Source organism: Pleurodeles waltl, chromosome 3_2, assembly GCF_031143425.1.
Source record: "Pleurodeles waltl isolate 20211129_DDA chromosome 3_2, aPleWal1.hap1.20221129, whole genome shotgun sequence".
Classification (NCBI taxonomy): Eukaryota; Metazoa; Chordata; class Amphibia; order Caudata; family Salamandridae; genus Pleurodeles; species Pleurodeles waltl.
In genome coordinates, this window is record NC_090441.1 from 95,324,442 (window position 1) to 95,349,614 (window position 25,173).

General features: G+C 45.0%; 1 protein-coding gene across 1 annotated transcript in view; it reads left to right on the plus strand.

The window, feature by feature from the left end:
* LOC138286528 (sphingosine-1-phosphate transporter SPNS2-like) overlaps positions 1-25,173 on the plus strand; it is a 283,111-nt gene that overhangs the window by 147,586 nt on the left and 110,352 nt on the right. Inside the window, exon 3 of the mRNA XM_069226889.1 lies at positions 5,064-5,200. Coding sequence (XP_069082990.1) covers positions 5,064-5,200 — 137 coding nt within the window. The remainder of the gene's footprint in view (positions 1-5,063; positions 5,201-25,173) is intronic.

Genomic DNA, 25,173 nt, shown 5'->3' on the forward strand with positions numbered 1-25,173 from the left:
TATGTGCGTGGTTATTTATTTATTATGTTTTTTCATTATAAGTATGCTGCCAAGGCCACTTGGCAGCATTCGAGGGTCGATTAAGCGGGATAAATGGAAAAGTTTTAGTGCAAAAGGCGAAAGAGAAGGAAAGTCTCACATGTCTAAAGGGCCTGGTGCATTCAAGAGACTGGTTGTTCACAAGGGAGCCTATCTCCATACATTTCTATAAGGTGTGAGCCATTCAGCTTTCATCGACCGGGTTCTGTCCAGTCAACTCTCACTCTTTTCTATGCCAACTGTGCAGCAAACGTCCATCGAGTCGCCATAGTTTTCATACCAGCTGCCTCATAAACTTCAGTAACAAGTGTAGACAGTACACTTCAAAATATATATATATATATATATATATATATATATATATATATATATATATATACATACACACTCCTAACTACTTATTTAAACAGGGATGTTACCCATCAGCTTTTAACCGTCACCCTGTCCTATTCCCAACTAAAATTAGAGATTAAACTTGATTTTATTAAAGGGACTCTCACCCACCCAACTGTGGGGCATGCTTCATCAATGAGTCGTGGCTCGGCTAGATGGGCATAGGAGGGCAGGCTCTGCCCCAATGTGGATGGAGCACTTGTTGATGATAAATACTGTTATTGGAATCAGGAAGAAAATGAAACCACTTAAGTTAGCCTCCTAAGTCTTTAACGGTGATGTTATCTTTAGTGAGATCAAAATTAAAGCTAGATGTCTCAGGGATAGTTGGTGATCTCTAAACCCACAGGTCAACATGTTTCAGCTTGTCATGTTCCCCCACATAGGTCTTCCGGCTTTCATCAGGACCAATCCGACCAATCCGAACCCAACCATCTTATTTCCAGAATTGTTTCCTTGTCGAGGGAAGAGATTCTGCACTGTTATGAAGTGAATTTGTTGGTTGTGTGTCCACTAGGAGGGAAACCCCCTGTGCTCCTTTTATCCTCCACTGGATCATGTGTGTACCAAGGACATGCTCATATGCTTCACTCATGCCACATGTTGGTGTGTCAGTCCATGCTCATAGCATGCGTTTAGGGTCAGGCGTTTAGGGTCATCAACAATACAGCAATAGCATTCATCATGTGGCTGTCCTGACAGAATGTCTACCTGAAATTCACTTCCTGTATTAAGACACCATGATCTTTTTAGATATAAAATTCTTCCATGACAGTTGCTTTCTGACATCACTGCCCCCATTTGTACCAATAACCTCTCTCATTCTGACATCACTGCCCTATATGTGCCAATAACCCTACTGATTATGACATCACTTCCTTCATACTCTCCAATAACCCTTTTCATTCTGACCTCGCTGTCCTCATATGTGACAGTAACTTCACTCATTCTGACGTCACAGCCCTCATAAGTGCCAATAACCTTACTCTTTGACATCACTGTCCTCACATGCGCCAATAACCCCAATGTTCTTGACATCATTGTCCTCATAAAGTCAAATAGTCCTACTCATTGTGACACCAGTGCCCTCATCCTGACATTAATAAACCTCAAAGGTTTCTAGGCACGATAGTCTCACTCATTTCTTCAATAGCGCCCTCTGACATGGCTGCTCTCACAGGGGTCAGTATTCTGATTTCTTCTAATGTCACTGCTCCCATGCTTCTCAATTGTCTCTCTCTTCACATCAGTACTCTCAAGCTTCTCAATTGTCCAACTCTTCGCATCACTGCTCTCAAGCTTCTCACTTGTCTCACTCTTCGCATCACTGCTCTCAAGCTTCTAAATTTTCCTCACTCTTCGCGTCACTGCTCTCAAGCTTCTAAATTTTCCTCACTCTTCGCGTCACTGCTCTCATGCTCAACAGTTGTCTTACTCTCTGCGTCCCTGCTCTCATGCTCCACAATAGTGTAAGTCACTCGTTCCCACAATCCAGGTAAGTTATTCACAGTAAAGCATCATCATTCTAGTGCCACCCACAACACCTCAGTATCATCACCTGTGCCCACGCCCCGCCCTTGTGCACTACATTGGTTCTCATTAATGCCCACATCAGGGCCAAGATATTGAATGGCATCCCAGTAATGTTTGGCACCAGTGCCCTCATGCATTTAATATCAGGGCCTTGTTCTCAGGTTCCTGTCCAGACACTCTGATGGGGTGTCCCTCACCTGCACACCGCTGCCCTCACACTCTTCAGCAGGATCTCACACACACATCACCACCATCAAACGTCAAAGGGGCGGGTCTGACTCCTTAGAGGATGGTGGGGGGGACGTTGGCTGGAGATACCAGGGTTGGCTTTTTGTTTTTAAAGGGTCATGACTGGCGATGGCACTTGCGCCGCTCTCTCGAGCGCCACAGGGTTTAATGCAGTGGGCACAACAGGGACATGAAGAGGCAGAGGGGAGGGCAGATAGAGATGGTGGAAAAAGAGCAGAAGGAAAGAGAATTAGAGGGTAGAGAGAGATCAGAAAGGAGAGGAGAGAGCCCGAGGATGGATGGATGAAAAGAGAGCGGGAGGAGGCAGGTTAGACATACTTTTGGTTCCCAGTCATCACTGGAAGGAGATAGGTGCAGTGATTTATGGCGTGATTATGATTTCCATAGGATATAATGGGATTGTAAAACGGCAGACGGGATATCCCTCACGTTTTGTGCTGCCCTCCAAGATCGTAATCAAGCCCTTAGTTGCTTAACTTGCACTCTGGAATCTTATCCCAGCACAGTGTGAGTCCAAATAAATCACCTCCCCTCTCTGCGCCTCCTGTTGCAAATGCATAAAATACATGTGATGTTAAAAATAAACCACCCAAGGATTGTTCATGTGCTTTGTAATGCTGAGTCAGGTGCATGTCCTCACGATACTCTTATCTCATAACAGCCTTGTCTCTGTACTCTGGCTTCATCCTACGGCACCACCCACACAATACTGTTCTTTCTGCAGCACCGGGAGCTGCACTTAACATAACAAGAACTGAATAAACAAGCGCTGGCAAAGTCGGTAGGTCTTCTCCAGCTGATCTATTGGCTTTGCCAATGTTTTTTGCAGATACTATGCAGCATCAGGAAAAATCAAATGCTTTTTTTTGCTGATGCTGTGCAGCATCAGCAAAAAAAGTGCAGTTATGCAGCCATGTCATTCTGCTGGCACACCCATTCATGATGATGTATGTGCACGCATGTGTCATCACACATACGCACACCTGCATAATCATGCAGGTGCCATTAGCTCTGTTTTTTAAAATTTATAAATACAAGATATCTAATGCAATGTGGATTTCGAAATAGAAGCATTAAAAATTTCATCACAAAAGTGCTTTCTGTAATTTGCAGCAAATGGTAGCTTGTGAGCCCTCTAAAAAATATAATAATAGTAATTTAAAAAAATATTCAGGGTGCAAAGGAGAAGCACGTGTGGAAAGCAACGTGGGTGGGCGGGCTGTAGGGAAGTAACAGGGATTGGGTGGGGGAAATTAAATAAAAATAACGGTGGAAGTGGGAGAGGGGAAAAGCGTCCGTGAGAGAGAGAGCAACAGGGTTTGAGGGAGTTAGGGGAGGGAGAAGTACACGAGCGGGAGAGCAACACAGTGTGGAAGGATTGTTATTTGGTGGGGGAGAATCACATGGGGGAGAGAGAAAGCATCACAGGATGGTCAGAGCATCGGGTGTGGGTATTCAGCAGGGGGGAAAGCACATGAGGGAGAGAGCTGGAAAACATCTATTCTCTCATAGAGTGCTTAACCAAAAAGAAGAAAGCAGTTTCCTAAACGTGAGCAATGGAAGGATACAAGTTAGACACTCAAAAGAACTGTAACAAGGCCATGCTCTAGGGGAGCGACAAGCACAAGAGGAATGTCAGCTATTAAATAACAAGCAAGCAAATGAGAGTGACAATGTTACCAACCTATGGTAAGCAATGGGCGTGATCTACCTTTTTTGTAAGCCCACCATAGGTATTTTGCAGCCAGACAGCTCATCCTAACATTACTGAACTCATACACTTTAAGGGTCTGATGAACATTCACATCCCTGGCCTTACACACTGCCAGTGTCTAACTCTATTCCCACATCCCTGACTCATATACCCTAATGGAATTTCAGTCATTGTCATATTGCCGCCATTGTCATATTACCACCACGAGAGTCATGTCAATGAAGTCAACATCCCCGCCCTCATACGTTCCATTCAGTCTCACTCGTTCACATTTAATTGTCCCCATGCGCATCACTGCAGTATCACTCATTGTCACATCCGTGCCCTCGTCCACTTCAATAGTCTCACCTATTTTCACAACCCTGCCTTCATACACTCCTGGGAGCATCACCCTTTCACGTTTAACTATCCTGGTGCATCAGTGGAGGCTCGGCCACTGTCACCTCTCTGCCCTCTTACGCTTCACTCATCTGAGAAATTGCCACATTACCACCCTCAAACACTTCAACGAAGCCTCTCTAGTTCTCACATCTGTAATCTCATACCTTTCAGGGGAGCCTAGCTCGTTTGCATATAATCAGTTACTTCCTGTGCCTTAATTTTTGTAAATCACGATCAGTGAGTGAGTCTAAGACTCTAACTAGAGGGGCCATAGTACAGCAACTTAGCAGGACTATGTGATATGACTGCAACATCTGTGGAAGCGCAAACATAAGGCAGAGTAAGGCTGCTACCTTAACCAACACTAGATGGCGCCAAATCGCGAGGCTGTGACAGAGAGCACTCCAAGGGCAAACTTTTTTTTACAGAAAAACCTAAATTAACTGCCCCCTTCCTGGCTACAAGGGACAATATTATACCTTACTACAATGTATGAAGTTCTGCAACTTCAAATAATGTAATTTATTTATGCAAGATTTGAAATGTAGAGCACACCTACTAGGATGAACCCCCCCTTGAAAGTGAATCCTTTCCTCTCTGAAGGAAATTATCATTGTTAAAGATCCTATCATGCACTGCACATTGCCTGAATTACTAAATCAGCAGCCAGCGTCTCCAGAGGACCTGACTGGCAAGACCATATTATTTCCATTTTCGGCTAATGTTTGATGTTCTTCTCTTTTCTCCTCTCCAGTTTTCATCTGTAGTTTCATGGTGGCAGCCCCCATCTTCGGTTACCTTGGCGACCGCTTCAACAGGAAGATCATCCTCAGCTGCGGCATCTTCTTCTGGTCCGCGGTCACCTTCTCCAGCTCCTTCATCACGAAGCAGGTAAGAGCTTGTGAATGCACAAGTGGGATGTCCCCACGGTCACACAGAGAGATGTTAGTGCCTACGTTACTGACCAAAGTGCTTATCAGTTCGGGCTGCCACAAAAAGGTGTCGTGGATTTATTGCAGGAGTGATAAAAAGGGACCGATCCATAGAAGATATTTAGCATATCCACTTAAGATGCATTTTCATGCGATTAATTTTAATGGTAATCATTTACACAGTCAGTGATTAAGTTTTAAAAACTTGAAACCCTCTAACCAAAATGTTGGTTTAATTATGTTACAAAGACCTTTAAACCAAATAAAGTTTTGTGCAATATTTTCCATTGCTTTGACCTCGGCGTTTTTTCCTTTTATATGGATACAATATTAATCTCTCACAATTGCCGGGTATTTTTGGCTGTTACACTGTGGCTTTCCATTGCCACTTTGTTGCCACTCAGCCATCTTTTATTGGCATCCTCTACAGGTCTTCACGTTGAGACTAAGGTCTCCATTTGATTATGCCAACTTGGTCTATGTTTTGATGACACAGAGAAGATATTTGTGGGAATTAGAGAAAAATATTGAATTATGTTATGGCTTTCTTAAAACATAGGCCCTCATTATAACCCTGGCGGTACTACCAGCCATATCATGACCGTGGCGGTCCCGCCACAGTCATACCGCCGGGACCGCCAGGCTACCGCCATGGCAGTCCCAGCGGCTGTAATCCGCCAGGGGATTACGAGTCCCCTTTCTGCCAGCCTGTCCATGCCGGTAATTACTGCCATGGAAGGGCTGGTGGTAAGGGGAGTCGGGGGGCCCCTGCACTGCCCATGCACTTGGCATGGGCAGTGCAGAGGCCCCCAGGCACAGCCCCATTGCGCAATCCACGGGCAGTGGATTGCGTGACGGGTGCTGCTGCACACGCCGCATCGCCACATTGCCGCCGGCTCGTATAGGAGCCGGCTGCAATGTTACGGCCGTACTCCTCCGCTGCCCACCAATGTTGAAGTGAGGCCCCAAGTCTACTCCCACTCCTGCGAGCAGGTCTCTGTCCCGCTTGGCTTTTCTGCTAGCCATCGGCTCCCAGTATGCTGACGGCTATTAGCAATGGTGTCATGGGGGGGGGGGGCAAGAAAAATACATCAAGGAGCATATTTAAGAACCCCTGGCGCCACTGGAGCTACACTTTTTGTGATGCACCGTATTTAATTTTGTGACATAACGCCACCTTGTAAATACAGCCCCTTCACATGCAGCCCTTTGCGTGGAAGGGGCGTGCAATGGGTGTTGCTGTGGGCGTGCCACTGCAACACCTATTGCATTTTGACGCTGCCTCAGATTTATGAGTTTTCCTAAACCTGAGTCAGCGCCAAAATCTAACGCCACCTCGGGGGTGGCGTAAGCAAGGCGCAAAGAGGAGGAATACTTTTATTTATGCTTCAAACAACCCTCTTCCTCCATAACAAAAAACTGAAAATGCGTGCATGTGTGCTCATAAAGTGAATTGGGGCAACAAACTGAGAGATGTGATTGGTCCCGGCCAAACAAGGATTGAAAATGGGGCATGTAGAGAACTGGGCATTTTGGCTCTTGAAGTCCATTGCTTTCACATTTCGAAGAAAAGACTATTTCATGTGACCTTTTTAGGGGTGCAAAGGAGTGATACCCTCAAGTGGACTCTAAGTGGGGTGAGTCATAACTGTTTGTGGGACGCAGAGAGCAAGTTGCTGGTCAAAGGTACACTTGACAAGCCAGCAAATTGCAGGAACGAAAGATGCTTGCCTAATGGCAATAGATATACGAGGCTATTTTTATCATCTCTCTGTTTTTTAACTGTTTATTTTATGTTGGAATTGAGTAAACACTGGTTTGTCCTGTGATTTTGGGTTTATCAGATCTGTTGATTTTTCAGAGAGATCTGCGTGGTTTACATCCCTGACACAATATTGCAAGGGCCTATTCCCTTTCCTTTTAGTTCTTCTTCCTAGGACAAACTATAACTATATTCTTGGTCATCCAAACCTTGGTGCTTTTCTCTACAACAAGCAACTCTTCACCCCCGAATCAAAACTCTAACCCGTAGTGGAACAAACTAGTCGATGTGCCATGTGGCCGGCCTGGATTTCAATCCCAAGCACCACTGCACAGAAAGCATTTACGTATGTTTGCAAAATACCTTCAGGCACAACCTGCACACAGTTGGGGTTTAACATCATGGGGATGGATGGATACACAGTGGCATAGATTGGTACATGCCATAATGCACATGCATAGTTGGATATTCACATAGAATGGAGGTGGATCCTCATTGACGTGGATTGCTGGTTAGCCACGTATATTGGTGGTATATCATCCAGGGCATGCACACCAGGAGAGTCCCATGGAATGGAGATATTTCATCAAAGACGTGGACATCTGGACACCAATATAAAATAGAGTTAGGTCACTAAGGACCTGATCTGCTGGACAATCACATTGAATGGAAGTATATCCTGAAGGACGCAGGGGGCGGGACAACCACATAGAATGGAGGTGGATCATCATGGACTTGGATCGCTGGATAACCACATAGAATGGCGACATATATTCAAAGGTGTGGACGTCTAGACAGCTACAACGAATTAAGGTATGTATCATCCATGACATATATCGCTGGGCAGTCATATAGAATGTGGCTAGATCATCAAGGACATGGACAGCTGGGCAGCCATAGAGAATGGAGTATATCCTCAGGGACGTGGAGAGCTGGACAGCCACAGAGAAGAGGTGGATTGTCATGGACATGCATCGCTAGACAGCCAGATAGAATGGAGGTAGGTCATCATTGACGTGGCTCGCTGGAGAACCACACAGAATGGAGGTACCTCATCAAAGACGTGAACGGCCAGACAGCCACATAGAAAGAAGGGCTATGTCATCCATGACATGGGCAGCTGGGCAAACATGTATAATGAAGCCAGATCATCGAGGGCGTGGACAGTTGGAGAGCCACATAGATTGGCGGTTTATCACCAAGGAAGTAGACAGCTGGGCAGCCACTTAGAAAGGAGGTAGATCTTCAAGGACATTGACTCTAGCACAGACACGTAAAAAGGAGGGCTATCATGAAGGACGTGGACATCTGGACAGTTACATACAATGGAGATATACCAAGGATGTGGATATCTGGACAGCTATATAAAATAGATATATACCATCAAGGACGTGGACATCTGTATAATCACATAGAATGGAGGTGAAGCATCACGGAGGTAGCGGCTGAATAGCCACATGGAGCAGGGGCGTCGCTATCAGTGGTACAGCAGAAGCGTTGCAGTTGCACTGGGCTCCACTGAACCCTGATTATTGCTGTATTTTACTATTCAACCAGCAGTCAGGCCAATTTTACTTGCCTGCTCCAGGACTCTTATCACCAATGCTATAACACTGCGATGCAACATAGTATACATGTGGCGTGATAGAGATGTAGTCTAATGAGGATTGAGTCCATTAGTTGTCAGTGGTGGAACTAGACGCTCCAATTTCCCCAGTTGGACAAAATTAAGTAGCCTCAAAGGACCACCTTATCTCCTGCTGCTTCAGTTCTATACTTTTGCATTGGCTGTGCTTGGAAACAGATGCCACCAAATCAGGCGCTGTATATGTATTCTTGGAAACAAGCATACAGTAGCAAGATCCCTCATTCCAGCTGTTCTCGTGGAAGAGTCTAGGACCACCCACTCCTTGGGTGATGTGTGGGTGGCTGTCCAATGCAGGTTTATCCAAGCAGTGCCAGGTGCTACCGACAAAAGTCCCTGCCATCACCGGCTAGCGCATCAGATTCTGCATCAGGCTAGGGAGAGGACAAGCCAATCACATCTGGTCTCTGGATTCTGGTGGCCCCAATGCAAGCTGCAGCTTTTTACTACTAGATTAGGCGAAAACCCTGCTGTTACCTAGATAAATAATGGAAATGTCTATGCTACCTGGTATTCTGATTTTGTTTAATGGAGTATGTAGGGTCCGTGAACCATCAGATATTGAAAGTCCCTCGTGTACATTATGACTGACCTTTTGATTTAAGGCTCAGGCTGGCATCTAGAGGCACAATAATAATATTCAACAGAATAATAAATATCTTCAGTTCCTGATGAATCACCTAGAATTTCATAGGTTCGCCGATATCTTCATGCCGACGTACATCACTTGCCACCTTCTGTGTTGGATCAGATTTAAAATCTTCACTACATAGCGCCCAGAAGCTGAAAATCTCACCAAAAGTGCCAGATCAGACTTTGAAGAGCACGAGCATTTTTCTCTCCACTTTTCGAAATTAAAAGCTGAAACTAAATTTTGGGTCGGCGAGGTATCAAGGTCTTCTTTTTAGTTCAGCTACCCACCTTGTGAATGATCCATGATGTCTCCGTGAGTGAGTGCACCTGCTGTGCAGTTCCCTTTTTTCACTCAAAGGCTGCCATGAGTAGGCATCGGTGGGTTGGCTCAAACACTCATCTTTTCAAGGTCGGATTATTCAATACTTAGTAATAATAGCACCTATTACACTGCTAAAGTTGATAGTAAAGGGCGCCCAACCCCAGGATAAGCAGGCTCAAAGATGTGCTTATACCTCAAAAGTATTTTTGGGGCCACTGGAGAGCCTCCTTTCGCCGTGGCAGAGATATCCCAAATCCCAAAGACACAATATGACATGGAGCAGTGACAGGATATAAAAATAATTATTCTGTATACATTCTAAATTGGTATACATGTTTTCCAACTTCTGCAGAAGCCACTTTTTCCTCGCCCAAAAACACAAGGCGCCTAAACAGGATCTGGGATGCGTGAAACATACCTAATAAAAAACGGATTATTATTTTAGGAGCTGCGCACGTCAGGTGTGTGAATCACTGGGATGTGACATGGAAAACACGCTGTCTGAGGTGCGAAAGCGGTGACGTGGGTAGCAAAGCTGGCTTTGTGGCTTGGATCGAGGCCCAGAGGCCTCCCATGACCACTGGCCTGGTCATTGGTGGACCAGGCCAGTGGTCATCACTCGAGCCAGCTCAGTGTGCTTAGAGGGCAGGAGTCTGTGAAGATGACTCAGAGGTGACCATCACTTACGGGAGGTGTCTCTGCAGAACTGCTGTGGTTTTCAGTGGCGGCCTGCTCGTATTTACAGTGGGGGTGGAGGGGAGGTCAGAAGTTGGATACAATAAAAATAAAAATGGCACCTACGTGTCGAAGATCTTCTCTCCTCGCATCGCGTCGTCTCTCCCAGCTCTGACATGCAACGGTCAAGGGACTCAGGAAACTGCACAAGCCAATCTTGACGTGTCAGGATTGGTGAGAGCGGGCTCTCTCGGCGTTCACCAGAGAGCTGGAGGCCTGTGCTTACTCTAACCAAGTTGTCTAACGAGAGCTATGTTAGATATGTTTAAAGTGCGCATGTCAGACTGGCCGTCGCAAGGCGGCCGGCCAAAGGGATATGTGCACTTTAAACAAGTGCACAGCCCCCTGTTGCCACTCGGCAGCAACTGCCACAACACGCCACATCCCGTCCTGACACTCGGTTCAGGACAGGCCGCTGAAAAATAAAATGGTAATAAACAGAGTTTATTACCATTTTTTTTTTCCGTTATGGGGGCTTTTTTTGACGGGCGATGCTCCTCTGCCCACACTGAGGGGCCGCCCCTGGTGGTTTTCAAGTCAGCTATGACGTCACTAAGGAAACGCAGTATACTGCTGCCGCTTGCATCTCAAACAATCGACGTCACCGAGAAACACCAACGGACCTCGTACCATATGATCTTACGTCAGCAGCGCCTTGAGGCCTTTCAGGGTGAGTTGTGCGCTATTCACTACATCAGTGAACGTGCTGGCACCCGATCTAGATTGAATAGTTACTTCACAGTGGAACACCAGTGGAACTGCTGACACTTGATTTCAAGTGAGCAGTGACTTCACAATTGAGAACAAGTAGACCTGCTGCCACATGTGACTTCACAATTGAGAACAAGTAGACCTGCTGCCACATGATGTCGAGAAAACGGTAACTTCACAATGGATCACTAGCGGGAGTCCTGGCGCCTGTTCTTTAGGGAACAGTGACTTTACCAAGGAACATCAGTGGAACTGCTGCCACCTGATCTCAAGTGTATAGTGACTTCACAGTGGACATCAGTAGAAGTGCTGGCACTTGATCTCAAGTGAATATTGACTTCACAGTGGAACAACAGTGAAAGTGCTGGCACCTGGTGTCAAGTGTATAGTGACTTCACAGTGGAACATCAGTGAAAGTGCTGGCACCTGATCTCAAGTGAATAATAGCTTCACAGTGGATTATCAGTGAAAGTGCTGGCACCTGATCTCAAGTGTATCAAGAGTTCACAATCGAACACCACAGGAACCACTGCCTCCTGACCTCCAATCAGCAGTGACTTGACGATGGACCACCAGTAGAACAGCTGTGTTTTCAAGTCAGTAGTGATGTCACTAGTGAACACTAGAGGACCTGCTGCCACCTGATCTCAGTCAGCAATGATGTCACAAAAAGAGCAGAAAAGCTGTCCTCACTTGGGTCTTAAGTTCACAAGGGTGCAACCAAAGAGTGCAGGAAGAACTATTGTCACTTTGCCTGATTAAGCGATGACATCACATTCGCGAGCCACGCAAGACACAGAGGGCATCCACTCTCACCACACAAGGGTGGTGCCATAGTGACGCACCTCAGACCCCGCAGCTAACAAAGTGAGGCCGGATGGGTGAATCCACAGGGGACACCATTACCCGGATCGTTGTGCAGGTACCCAGGCCGCACGACATGAGAACAAATTCTCCAAGCAATGTGTAAAATAAATACACAAAAGGCAAAGTACACCACACACCATCAGTCAACGCCCGGTCCCTCGGGGAGGCGGATGTATTGTTTGGAGGTGACAAAGACACTACAGATTGGAGTTCAGGTGCCCTGGCGAGCAGGTCATTGCTTTTCACCTACACACAATAGGGGTTCCCTTCCCAGCGCCTCAGTTCCTGCTCAGGTAACAAAGGTACAGTGTATGTACAGTAGCCCGTGGCCATACAGTAAGAGCAGGGCTTGTGCAGGACAGACAGCCCTAATCCGGCCCCGCCCTCGCGGACTGATCTCTTCTTAGAAACGAGGGCCGCCGGGAGCCTCCCTCCCTGGGCGGGAGATGCGCACAGCAGATACCCTTTGTTCCAGGCGCCATCACAAAACTGCACACACGCCCTGCCAAAGCCTGTCTTTCCACACGTCACGAAAGTCGTATAGTAGAGATGACCTAAGTGTTTCTGAGAACTACCTCCCCGAGCCCGGGCCGCAGAAAGAGGCCCTTGTCACCGGTGCGGCATCCCTCGGGGACTACTTCACGGCCTGCGAGGGCGCGCTGCGGCCCCTCCACCGTGGCCGCCTTGTGCTCACGCGTGGCCAAACCGCATTCCACAGGCCAAAGCGAAGACAGACACAGAAACACCGCAGTCCTAGACTTAAACACTCCCGCCCAAAAACACACATGCACCAATATATATACAACTCATAATTCACACCTTGCCTGCCTGCAATCCAAACACGTGCAAGGCTTATCAATGGTACATGCCAAAGGTCAGGGGCCGCAGTGCTGCTATTTTTACTGATGCATAAAAGCACGCCCGCCAGGTACACACACCATGAATACTGTACACATGCTCTGTATACACTAAAGACACCAGGTATAATAAACACTTGCATTCCAGAGCGGCAATGCTGTTCCTGTAAAGCATGGCTCTCTCCATCCCCAGCTGCCCCTCCAGTCACCCAGTGGCTGCGCCTTCGACCCTATTCAGCGCTCCACTACATTATAGCTAGGTTAGCGCTATACAAATACCACACACATACACATACATGCATGGTCCTATACAGACTATGCTGACCTATAAACCAGCACCCAGAAGAGCTGAGAGGTCATATTCCGATGTACACGTAGCCTTAGACAATCTGGGGTACAACACCCATAATGCGATTTGGGGATGGCCCAGTCAGTTACACAATATAATATTACTTTTTGGTGATGCATTTAAGAAAATCAAAGCTTTTAGTGACGTCATGGCTGACTTGAAAACCACATCAGTTCTGCTGGTAGTCCTCAGTGATGTAGACACCTCATCTAAGTGATGGGCACCTCTGAGTCATTTTCCACAGACCACCGCCCTCTGCGCAGACTGAGCTGGCTCTGGTGATGACCACTGGCCCGCTCCACCCATGACCCAGAGTGAAGGGCCCTGGGCCTTGTTCAAATCCCTAGGCCGGCTTTCTAACACGGAACACTGCCTTTACACCTCAGACCGCGTGTTTTCCATGCAGCATCTCAGTGACTTACCCTCCTCTGCCTCCCTATTATGGATCGAACACACTAAACAGAATTAAATCATATAAAATCATTCTAATTAGAAACATGGAATATTGACATATAATGAGGTTGTTTTTAGAGCTAATACCAGTAGCTTTAGTATAAGGATAGCGTAAAGTACAAAGAAAATAGACTAGCATGCCACCTGTGACTGCGTTAGCCATAGGATGCTGACATTTTTAGAAAACATCTGCTTGGTTTAGATAAACTGGGCACATTCATTGCTTCTACTCTGGACATCTGGTGCACCAGTGGACACTGAACATGCGCATGTGCAATCTCACAAGTACACTCATGCTTGAGATCACTGATCACTGTCGGGGTGCAGTGCCAGTAAAGTTAGCGAAGAGCCCAGTAAAGATTGTAAAAATACTCTCTAGTGATTGTCTTTTCTTACAGCAAAAACATCATAACTCAAAATGCGAGGGAGTACATAGAAATAAAGGGAGATAGGGGGTGGACCAGCACCTTTTCAAACGCAGGTTTGCCAAAGAGGTTTATGGAAATCACACCGAATTACGACACTGAGGGAAAGTGTTATTGCAACTATGTAAATTAAAACCAACATCCACCACTATTCTCCTACTCACCTTCCCCAGTTCAGAAAGTGACAAATTGTCAGATTTGCTGCGTTTTGGCCCCGATTTGGACTCTGGAGCGGTTCAGAGCTTGATCTCTTGCTAGGTAATATTGTACGCCGGCTCCCGAGTCTCCAGAATCACCTGCATGATACATCGTAAAGTGACCCAGCCTTGGTTTAGAACACATATGTATGTTGCAGTTCTTGTATAGAAGTAAACAAAACAGTGGTGGGTGAAGTGCTTGAATTAATCTCAGCCACTGGTAATCATTTGAGGCCGTATCCCAGTAGATCAGTATTTTGCTCACCATACCACCTCAGATTAGACCAAGCTGTATACAACTCGGCGTTGATCCTTCTTCATTAGCACCAGTCCAGCTCAGACTACCAAGCCCTGTCCTCACTGAACCGGAACACAAGCAACCCAAGGCCTGTCTCACTTTGATTGCACTAGTCTGTTGAGTGCAGCTTAGTCCCAGTAGTACAATGAGCATGGGACTCACGTGCTAGCGTGCCCAGAAGTGTTCACTCAGAATGTTGTGACTGATGAGTGGTCCAACAGAATTAGAGCAAATGATTGGCTTCAATCATAGTTTCAGTTCCTTGATGAGGTTGGAAACCCGGATGAAAGGAACGAAGCAGCTCATGAGAGGATAGTTAAGTGGTAACCATGGTTTCCAGTGACTAGGTGATGCACGGAAGGCCAATAATGGGATGGTTGTTGAATAATATTTTGAGACCAGCATTTCTTGTTTTCTGGAGGAGAGTGTAGATTGCACCTTGAGCATTTGAGTGACAACCCAATGGATGAGGAGGATATGACGAGGTGGTTGATGAGAGGGACCGGTGCATTTAATCACACAGACCTTATCTTTCCCTCTAACTTCCATATACCTCTGTGAAGTCATCAAAGGAGGAAGGTACTTTGTTTACCCCTGGGCTCCATCTGCATCTGTACAACAAAGAAAGCGAGGGAACGGGTGGAGAGAAAAGTCCTGAAGGTTTGAGGAAAAGCAGCATAAGAAGTTGACATTAATGCGATGCAGCTTCAGAGGAAACGTCAGCACTGTGAAATGCCTCGTGCATCAAAGGACCCAGTCTTCCATATTCTCTCTGTTTGACTGACACACAGTGCCCAAATAGCTAAAATTAGGCTGGCAGCAAATGAAAAACTTGTCATGCAACGCCTCTTTGAGGTGTAAAAGGATGCTTTTGAATGACCGCGAGCCCCTTCAGATTTCATGGTAGTGTGGTCATTATTCAGGGAAATCCTCAGCTTTGATTATTTGAATTGTGTAAAGGGCTCTTCTCATACTAGAAACAATGGGGGAAAGATTCAGCGTACCAAAGGGTTTGACAGCACAGAAGCCCTCAAATTAAGATTGCTTTCAGTTTCAAATTGTATCCAACATTCCCTCATCCAGCCTCCTTCTATCACACGCTGGTTAATTATAGGGAAGATCTAAGGGGTTGGCCTACAAAGGACCTACATAACAGCCTGAGAGATGACAATGGCAGTCCCTTCATTCAGCGGGATGTCCCAAGACCTGAGTGTCATTAGACTAGGGGACTACTCATGGAGAGAGGGAGCTGGGTCAGCAGGAAGGGGACAAGACACATGCATCACACCAGGACCAACATTCTAGGGTGGCAGCAGGGGAAGTTTGGAAGACTTGCTAGTCATTATGTATCTATTGTTGCTCCAGTTCATGACAGTTCATGTTCGCGGGTATAGGTCTTCATAAGCAATGTCCTACCTGGACTGCCTGAGACATCCGGTTCTGCCTCCAGCCATTGGCCTCAGTGGGTGTGTCAATGAGCCTAGGCAGAATGCAAGGGAGACACTGGACCTGCAACAAGCGCAAACGGGTAAGACTGAAAATGGAGTGACAGCAAGCTCCAGGCATACCAGCACTGTCTTTTGATGAGTGTCTGATGCCAGCACCACCCACAGCCTCACTACCGGCCACAGCAACTCTACATTCACACTGGCAGACATGGGCCACCTACCATTGCAAGATGGCAGAAGTTATTTGCCTGACATGGATCAATGCACTTTCCCAGTGCAATAAATAAATGCCTCACCATTCATTCATTGCAAAGGAAGCACTTGTTTGGGGATGTAAAGGAATTTGGTGCAAAGTAAGAAAAGGGGTCCTTTTCTTGACGTATGTACTACTGTCAGTTTCACATAGTGGCACTAAGGGGCCCTTCCGCAGTATATTGCCAGAACAATATATTAATCTGCGGAGTATAACTTATTGAATAGAATAAATCACAGAATTGAAGCACAAATAAAATATATCCTTGTATTTTTTTTATTTTTGTACATGGTCTAAATGAGTGTCTTCGTATTTCTGCTTAAACTTAGCCCAGTGATTCCTTGCAAAGTGATGGACTATTGCTTTGGTGCTGAAATCCATTTTATTGAGGCAGAAGAGAAACCATCATCTTATATTCCCTAAACCTGAGAGCTGGTGTGACATGGACTCCTTCACTCTATAGATCCGGAAGCTGCGAGCAGTAGAGACATGGGTACATCACTCGATACTTCCTGCAGCTGTGAGCTGTAGAGACATGGGCTCTATCACTCTATATGTCTGGCTGCTGCGACCTGTCGAGGCATTGACTCCGTCGCTCTATAACGTCCGTCAGCTGCAAGCTGTTGAGGCATGTGTATATCACTCTATATGTCCTGCAACTGTGACCTGTAGAGACATGGGCTCTATCACTCTATGGTGGCTCATTTACAAGCCTCTTGCACTGCCGTAGCGTAATTTTATTTGACGCTACAGTGGTGCAAAACAGTCCCCTACCCTACGCAGTTTTTACAAAGTGGTGCAATGTCATCATTGTGGCAGTTTGTAAACCCTTGCCCCTCATTATACCTGCACCACGTATAATGTATGCAAGGGAGTTGTTCCCGCGCAGGGAGTTAAAAAAAAAATGGCGCATTGAAATCTGCAAGATTTCACTGCGCTATTCAAGCGCCATTTTTTAATGCCTGCCTAGGGCGGGCCTTAAACTGATTCAAGGCTCTTTTCAATGGGCCTCCCTGAGCTTTGCTGGACTAGCGTCAATTTTTTTTTACATTAGTCCAGCAAAGCACCACAACTGCGTCAAAACTTTTGACGCAGTTGTGCTAAAGAGCATCATGGTGCACTGTATTATAAATACAGGGCTACCATGGTGTCATTAGGGGGGCGCAGGGCGACGCAAGGAAGCAGGCGCATCAGAGCCGATGCGCCAGTTCCTTGTAAATGAGGCCCTGTATGTCTGGCTGCTGCGTGCTGTAGGGGCATTGACTCCGTCACTCTATACGTCGGGCAGCTGTGAGCTATAGCGGCATCGACATCTTCACTCGATGTATCCTGTAGCTCTGAGCTGTAGAGGCATGGACACCATCACTCTCTTCTTCCAGCAGCTGCGAGCTGTAGTTGCGCAGACCTCGTCACGTTCTGGTTCCTGCTGCTGCGAGCTGTTGTGGCATGGACTCCACCACTGTGGAATTCCTTCTCCTGTGAGCTGCAGAGGGATGCACCCCATCACTCTATACTTCCTGCTGCTGCGAGATGTAGAAGCATGGACTCCACCACCCTATAAGTCCCACTCCTGTGAGATGTAGAGGGTGTGCCCCCTATTGTTGGTCTGGTGTTGAACTGGGAACCACATCCATATGATCTGGTCTTAACTTTTTGACTTCTGGTCCATTCAGTAACTTTGGGGAAGCAGTTCTAGCACAGGACAAGTTTTCAGTGCCTCGGGCTGCATAAATTATCACAATTTTACCAAAAAAAGATTTTTTGTCTCACCAAAATCTGGCCTATGTCCAATGCCCCTTGTACTTTGCAAAACATCCAGAAATATAAGCAAAACACACAGCAGTTGTGGTTGAATATTAGCAAAGCGAGAAAAAAAACAAGAAGTGTCTATACAATGGGTTCTCGCAAAAATTTCCAAGGGGCCAAAAAGTTTGGTCTGTGATGTGACGGAGGGACGCATTAACGCCAGCAGTAGCAGTCGGGCTGGGGTTGTTTGCTGGTAAGGTTGATATAGAGGAAGAGAAGCATATACATCTAGTAGCTGAATTGCACAATGAGAAACCAGAAAACCTGGGATTAATCCAGGCTTCCTTACTTTAGTAAATTGTGTGACCCTAGGCAATTGTTTTATTTTACTTTCCCTCCTTTTTCTTCATTATCATATATAAGAGGACCTCGAAATACATGATTGCAGAACGGGTGCTGTACAAAACCTCTTCCTGTGTTTGATTTTAAAATGTATAGTGTTGTTTATGCATTATAAGAACCCAGGCCACCAAAAGAGTGCATAAAACAACTGACTTTCGATCTATTTCGCTACTGACATTGTTGTCAGGGAGGGGGAAAACAAATGTTTCAAAATTTATTTTTGAAAGCTACCACTTTTATAAAATACTTCTCAAAGTGCTGATATAATCTAATGTACTAAGGTAAAACGGTTCTGTATGTTGATGAAGTACACTTTTTGAATTCTGAATAGACTATCATATTTTTACACTTTTGCTGCGAGATGTCTTAAAAAATTAAGGTGTTTCCAAAGTTAAGTGGTGCAGGACTCCCTAGTTAATTCCTTTTATTAACATCATTTAGCCTTTAAATAAAAGCTTGCCTGTTTATTTATCATCTTTTTAACGTTTAGTGCAGAGTTTAGTAAATAGCAGTCCAGTGCTTCTGTTGAACTGAGGGCCACATGTAAAGGTCAGGAGGACCACAAATGGCCCCTGGCCTGTACTTTGAGTATCAATGGTCTATACTGTCACAGGCAAAGCTAAGTGCAGGGATGTGGGCAGCAGTGGTTAATTTGTAAATAAAAATGTGCCGGTGCCCAAAACTCTCCTCTGAAACACGCAGCTGCTGCACTGAAATGTGCAAGCACCGAATACTGAGGCAGCCTAATCCTAAAGCCACCTTGGGCCTCTTTAATCCATTTACAGCCACTCCCTCCCCCTCCGTTTACTCTTGCAGCTTTCTGCTTTCTCCCTATGTGACATTTTTTTGTCTTTCCTTCCTCCGTCTTTCTCATATATGTCTTTTGCTCGTAATTATTGCCTGATGCAGAATATTAAGTGCCGGCCCTTGAAAATAAGTGCTGGTGGCCCCCACTGGCAATACTGGCTCAAATTAAGCACTGGTGGGCAGACTACTCTACATCAGCAGTAATTACCCATCATGAAATTAATCCAAGGGAGTACTTGGCTAGCCCCTTTAGCAGAGGTCACTATGTTGCACAATCACATGTGATGTGCAAGATCTAAAGGCTCTCATACAACACACACTGTTCACTTTGAACAAATGCACAAGATCCAGGCAAACCAAGAATATGCAAACACTGAGATATTTGACTAGACTTTGCATTTAGCTGCAATGCTGTAAGAATTGAACCACCACTATTAGCCTTCTCGCAGCATGGCCACCGAAGTAGTATCTACAGGCAGATGGTAGATACATGGAAATCTCATTATAGCCGCCCAGGAGCGTGCGCAGCTCTGTGGATTTAAGCTGATAGAGCTAGATTTGGAGAAGATTGAAGCAATCTTCCAATTTTTTTGTTGGCAGTGTCATTTACAATTTTTGTGCACTGCATGAGGCTTTTCCTGTCTCTTCGAAGCAGTTGTGGAAATCAGAGCAGGTGGTTTACCTGCGGGAGCTCCACCTTAATAAAACCCCATTTTCATGCATCTAATCTTGTGAGGTCTATGGTCGAGGGTGGTCCTTTGTGTCAGTCACACATGGAATAATAGACTTGGCTACATCAACCCACCAAAGAGGCGTCCTTAGGGACTTAGAAGCCTAGTGTGTCATCATAAGGCCACGAACAACAGCTATGCTTATAGAGCGCACTGTAATTCCTCTTCAGAGTCTAGGCGCTTGACAAAGAATACAACTATTACCCGAAGCCCCTGAGGATGATGGGGCAGCCCCACCTGGATTCTAACATGCTACATGGGTTTGAAGAGATCCCTGCAGCAGGTTCAGTAACTCACTGAGTCTCACTACCTGTTCACGGTTAAATCAAGCACATGAAGAAAATGAGCCTCTCAGGGATCCGTAAGGGCACATCCTTGACGACCTCCTGCTTTATCCAACACTGGAAATCTGATGGAGAACATAAAAGATAAGTACCAGTCACATTAAAGGGATGTGCATAGTTAATCAGAACTTCCAGCATAGCACAGACTGTGAAAATGTGCATCTGCCTCTCCCATTTCCACACCCATCATTCATCTAAGCCCTTGTCTCCTAACACAATCATTGCACCAAGGTAAGCATCATGCATGACATGGAGACAACTGCCTCATAGGCTCAAAGCAAGGACAACACACTTCCAACCACACACCCACACGGTGTAGTGTGCTACCTATTTAGGTAAGCACTTCAGCACCCCACATAGGGAGTTATGAATGCTACACAAATGCTATCATGTAATTTAACTATTAAAGTATTCAGTAGTTTGTCCTGCTAATGAAGTTCCTCACTTTTAAATTTTCTTTGATGAAAAATTCCAAAATATATATATGAATGTAAATGTATGTTTTATAAAATCCATGAATATATATGACAGGCTTCTTCAACGAGTAGCTCGCGAGCTACTGGTAGCTCTCCAGCTAAGTGAAAGTAGCTCTCCATGTGCAGCCCAGCCTAGTAAATTAGAAGTTTTTGCTTGGATGAATTAATGTATGTTTACCAAAATTGAAAAGTGTGTATTTTTCTGAACTCATAAGCTGATGTTTATAGAAACATGGTTGAGTGTCAGAGGCATTGCAGCTATGACTGTTATATATTACCCATGTAGAAGCAGTCCATATTGACAAAACATTTTTTATATTATTGCTGGCAACCGTGCCTGATGCACTGAGATGATCGCTTCGGATAAACATGCATAGGTTGACCACTAATGTAATCAAGCTTGATGTGGTCACTATTACAACACTAATAATATCAGTAGCTCAGAATGATTTTCATTGAACATAAGTAGGTCTTGTTACAGAAAAGGCTGGTGACCCCAGCTATATGATATTTATAGTTAAAGTGCACAGTTTTATCTTATGCACCGGATAGGACCGATTGTATGACATTGCCACACTTGCTCACTAAATAGAAAAAATTATATTCCACAAACTACTATTTAATAGTAGCTTGTAAGCTGCTCTATGCTGCTAGTGGGTCGCTACAGAGTGCCAAGATGGCTAGGGTTGGAGCAAGATTGAACATAACAGGTGATGATAGGAGCAGTTTACTGCAACCAGAAGGAAACATTCCAGTTCCTGAGCTGGGGAGTCAATGAGGGTGAGTCAAAAGGGGAGATCAGTATAGTATGGAAATTATTTAGGGCCTTATTCAGAATTTGGTTGAGATGGAGGAATACGGTAAATAGGCCCTCCACCTGCCCTTCCAAGCCTGTGATTCGCTTGCTCTATTTAGAATCACAGAAGACATTGGCCGTGCCTCCTCTAGTGGTAATCCCCGATCCAGCGGTCTGTCCACAAGACGACCTCTGGATGCTGCCGCGCATGGTGGAAACGAGCTGGGAAAATGTTACATGGCACTTTCACGCAGAGAAAAAGCTCCCTGCACACAGGGCCATTTACTTTTTGTTCTGCAGAAACAAATTACCACATTGGTAGATTGTGTTTTTTTTGGCACAAAACGTTTGTCGAATGAATGCAAAACAATAGGCCCTCTTAGCATAAATCACTTCTGTTAAGGGAGGCACCAGGGTGGTGGCTACCTTCTTAGCAAGAAGATCCCTGCAAGCCAGATGGGGATCTATAACTACGAAAGACGGTCATCTGCCAGGGTGACCTGGGGTGGTGAAGCATCCACCAAGGCCTAAGCTAGGACAACTGTAAAGGTAAGAGACCACTTCCCCTTCTGGCCGAAGGTAGGACCTTATGAACAAAGCATCGGAAGGCGTGTTGAAACAAGATGGGCTTCAGGTCCCTTCTCAATCTGACATGATCTTCATGCTGTCTGAGAGCAGGAGTCAGATTGGTCCAAACTTTATGGCTGCTGGTGCTTAGTGGACCGCCTTCCCCATCCACCTCTGACTCCCTTCCTGTTGAAGGGAGCACAGGTGATCCTGTTGTTAGATGTCCAGCTCAGGAGGCCAAAAGACTTTAAGTCAGTGAAAAGTTTGGTTTGGGCCACGAAATTAGGATGCTTTGTGAGTGATACAAGGCACACTGAAGGCCACCCTCTGTATGTTGGGTACTCAGTGCAGCCGTCAGAGGGTCAGGATAATTATTTTTTTTCTAAGCCCCAGACTTGTCTTGCTGCTCGGTTTGGAGCTGGTTAGAGTTGGAGAAGGATGTTTTTCTGAAGACCTATGTACATGCTAGTGCAGTAATCCAGACAAGATGATACCAGTGCAAATAGTGTGTGCCAATTAGGTCAGGTTCTTTTGCAATGACAGAGCACGAGGGAATCTGTTTCCAGAGTGTGCACTGTTAGTAACATTCCACGTGCCTGTGTGTATGAGTTCAAAGATTATTCAATCTCATGTACTTTCGATGGATATTGAATACGTGTGCACGCTCTGTTATGAGGTCAAAGGTTATATAATGCTAAATGTTAGACAGTATCACCAACTACCCCTGGATCTGTGTCAGAGACTTGAAATGAAGAGGCGCACGCAGGCAACTGGAAATAAGAACACACACAGGAGCATAGATGCAACAAGAAATAAGAAAAAACACAGGAGCTTAGAGGAAACTGGAAATAAGAAACCACATGGGAGAACACAAGCAACTGGAAATAATAAAACACACAGGAGAACACAAGCAACTGGAAATAAGAAAACACACCGGAGCATGCATCCAGCTGGATATAAAAAACACACAGGAGCATAGAGGCAACTGGAAATAAGAAAAAACACAGGTGCATAGAGGAAACTGGAAATAAGACAACACACAGGAGCATAGAGGCAACTAGAAATAAGAAACCACATAGGAGAACACAAGCAAGTGGAAATAATAAAACACACAGGAGAACACAAGCAACTGGAAATAAGAAAACACTCCGGAGCATGCATCCAGCTGGAAATAAAAAACATGCAGGAGCATAGAGGCAACTGGAAATAAGAAAAAACACAGGTGCATAGAGGAAACTGGAAATAAGAAACGACATAGGAGAACACAAGCAAGTGGAAATAATAAAACACACAGGAGAATACAAGCAATTGGAAATAAGAAAACACACCGGAGCATGCATCCAGCTGGAAATAAAAAACACACAGGAGCATAGAGGCAACTAGAAATAAGAAAACACACAGGAGCATAGAGGCAACTGGAAATAAGAAAAAACACAGGTGCATAGAGGAAACTGGAAATAAGAAACCACATAGGAGAACACAAGCAAGTGGAAATAATAAAACACACAGGAGCATAGAGGCAACTGGAAATAAGAAAACACACAGGAGAATACAAGCAACTGGAAATAAGAAAACACACTGGAGCATAGAGGCAACTGGAAATAAGAAAAAAACAGAGGCAGAGAGGGAACTGGAAATAAGAAAAAAACAGAGGCAGAGAGGGAACTGGAAATAAGACAACACACAGAGGCCTGCAGCAACTGGGAATAAGAAAACAAACGAGCATTCATGCATACGAAAAGCCTTAACACTGAACATGGCACAGGGATTGTACAGCTGCAGCCAACTCCAAACACAGCAGAAGGTTACAAACAAGGCACCACAAAAACAAACACCGAAAGAGAAGACAAAACCTCAATAAAACCCAATTAAAACTGAAAAATATATTGCCTAAACACAAACAACATTAAAATGTTTCACAAGCAATCACAGATGTTGGTTCTAATTAACAGGGAAGGGGAGCACCAAAAGCCTAGAAAGTTGCACATAAAGCCAAATAGAAAAACATGGAAAGGGAATACAAACATTTTAGAACCTTAAAGGGCCTTTAAGCTTAATAGGGTTTCTAAGTGTTTTCTATTTTCAGCACCCCATCAGGGTTGTAGCCTGGAATATCGAGTAGTGAACATCGTTATACCTTAATATCGCAGCCAGAATATCAAGGACAAAAATATTGGAAAATAAATGGATATAGGAAAGTAGAGGCCTAGGCCCGTATTTATACTTTTGTAGTGCCGTGTTTGCGCCGCTTTTTAATGCAAAAACGCTGCAAACTTACAAAATACAATTGTAACGAAAAAAATGACGCAAATGCAGCGCTATAAAAGTATAAATATGGGCCCTGCTATCTTTATCCCTGTGTACCTTGAAGAAATATATATCCCCATGGTACATATATGCAGAGTTAGGTATAGAAACTATATACACCTGATATTAAGGCAAAACGCTATTCTCTATTCATTATTCAGGACCAACATCCCTATCTGTTGAATAAAAACAGACAGAGAGTGCTGGACTCAGCATATACAGGGCACTATCATCCACTGGCCTGAATGGAGGTGCTGCCTAAATGGAACTGAAGAGTGTTGTTAAAATCAAACAGAAGAATGTCAGTGACTTCTGAACACAGATTTGTAGTTTTGCACAAAGGCAAGCGAGAAGGGTTCTGCTCAGCACAAGGAAAACATCCTCGCCGGCTGACCTAAAAATACTGAAAATGCTTCCTTAAAGTAAATGAGACGTGTTTTAATAAGCACAAACAGGACACCATAAATGTTTGCTGACTAAAACAAACCTTGCACCGAAAGAAGAGGGACATGAGAAGATAAACCATGGGAAGAGAACTGGGTATGGTCAACAATGATGGAATGACTTACACAACCCAGTTTATATGTTCTTTGGATTCTGGTACTTTTAGTCCATTGCACCCTCCTTTAAATTGAAGACAAAGAAGAAACCTGCGGATTACACGACTCTTGCATTGGATCAGAAAACCCAAAAGCCTGGACCACTAATATTTTCTGAATTTAAAGTCTCTTGGGTAGGTATTTTTTTACCTAATACCCTTGAATATTGTAATAATCCATTTATTTGTCTATGACCTATCTT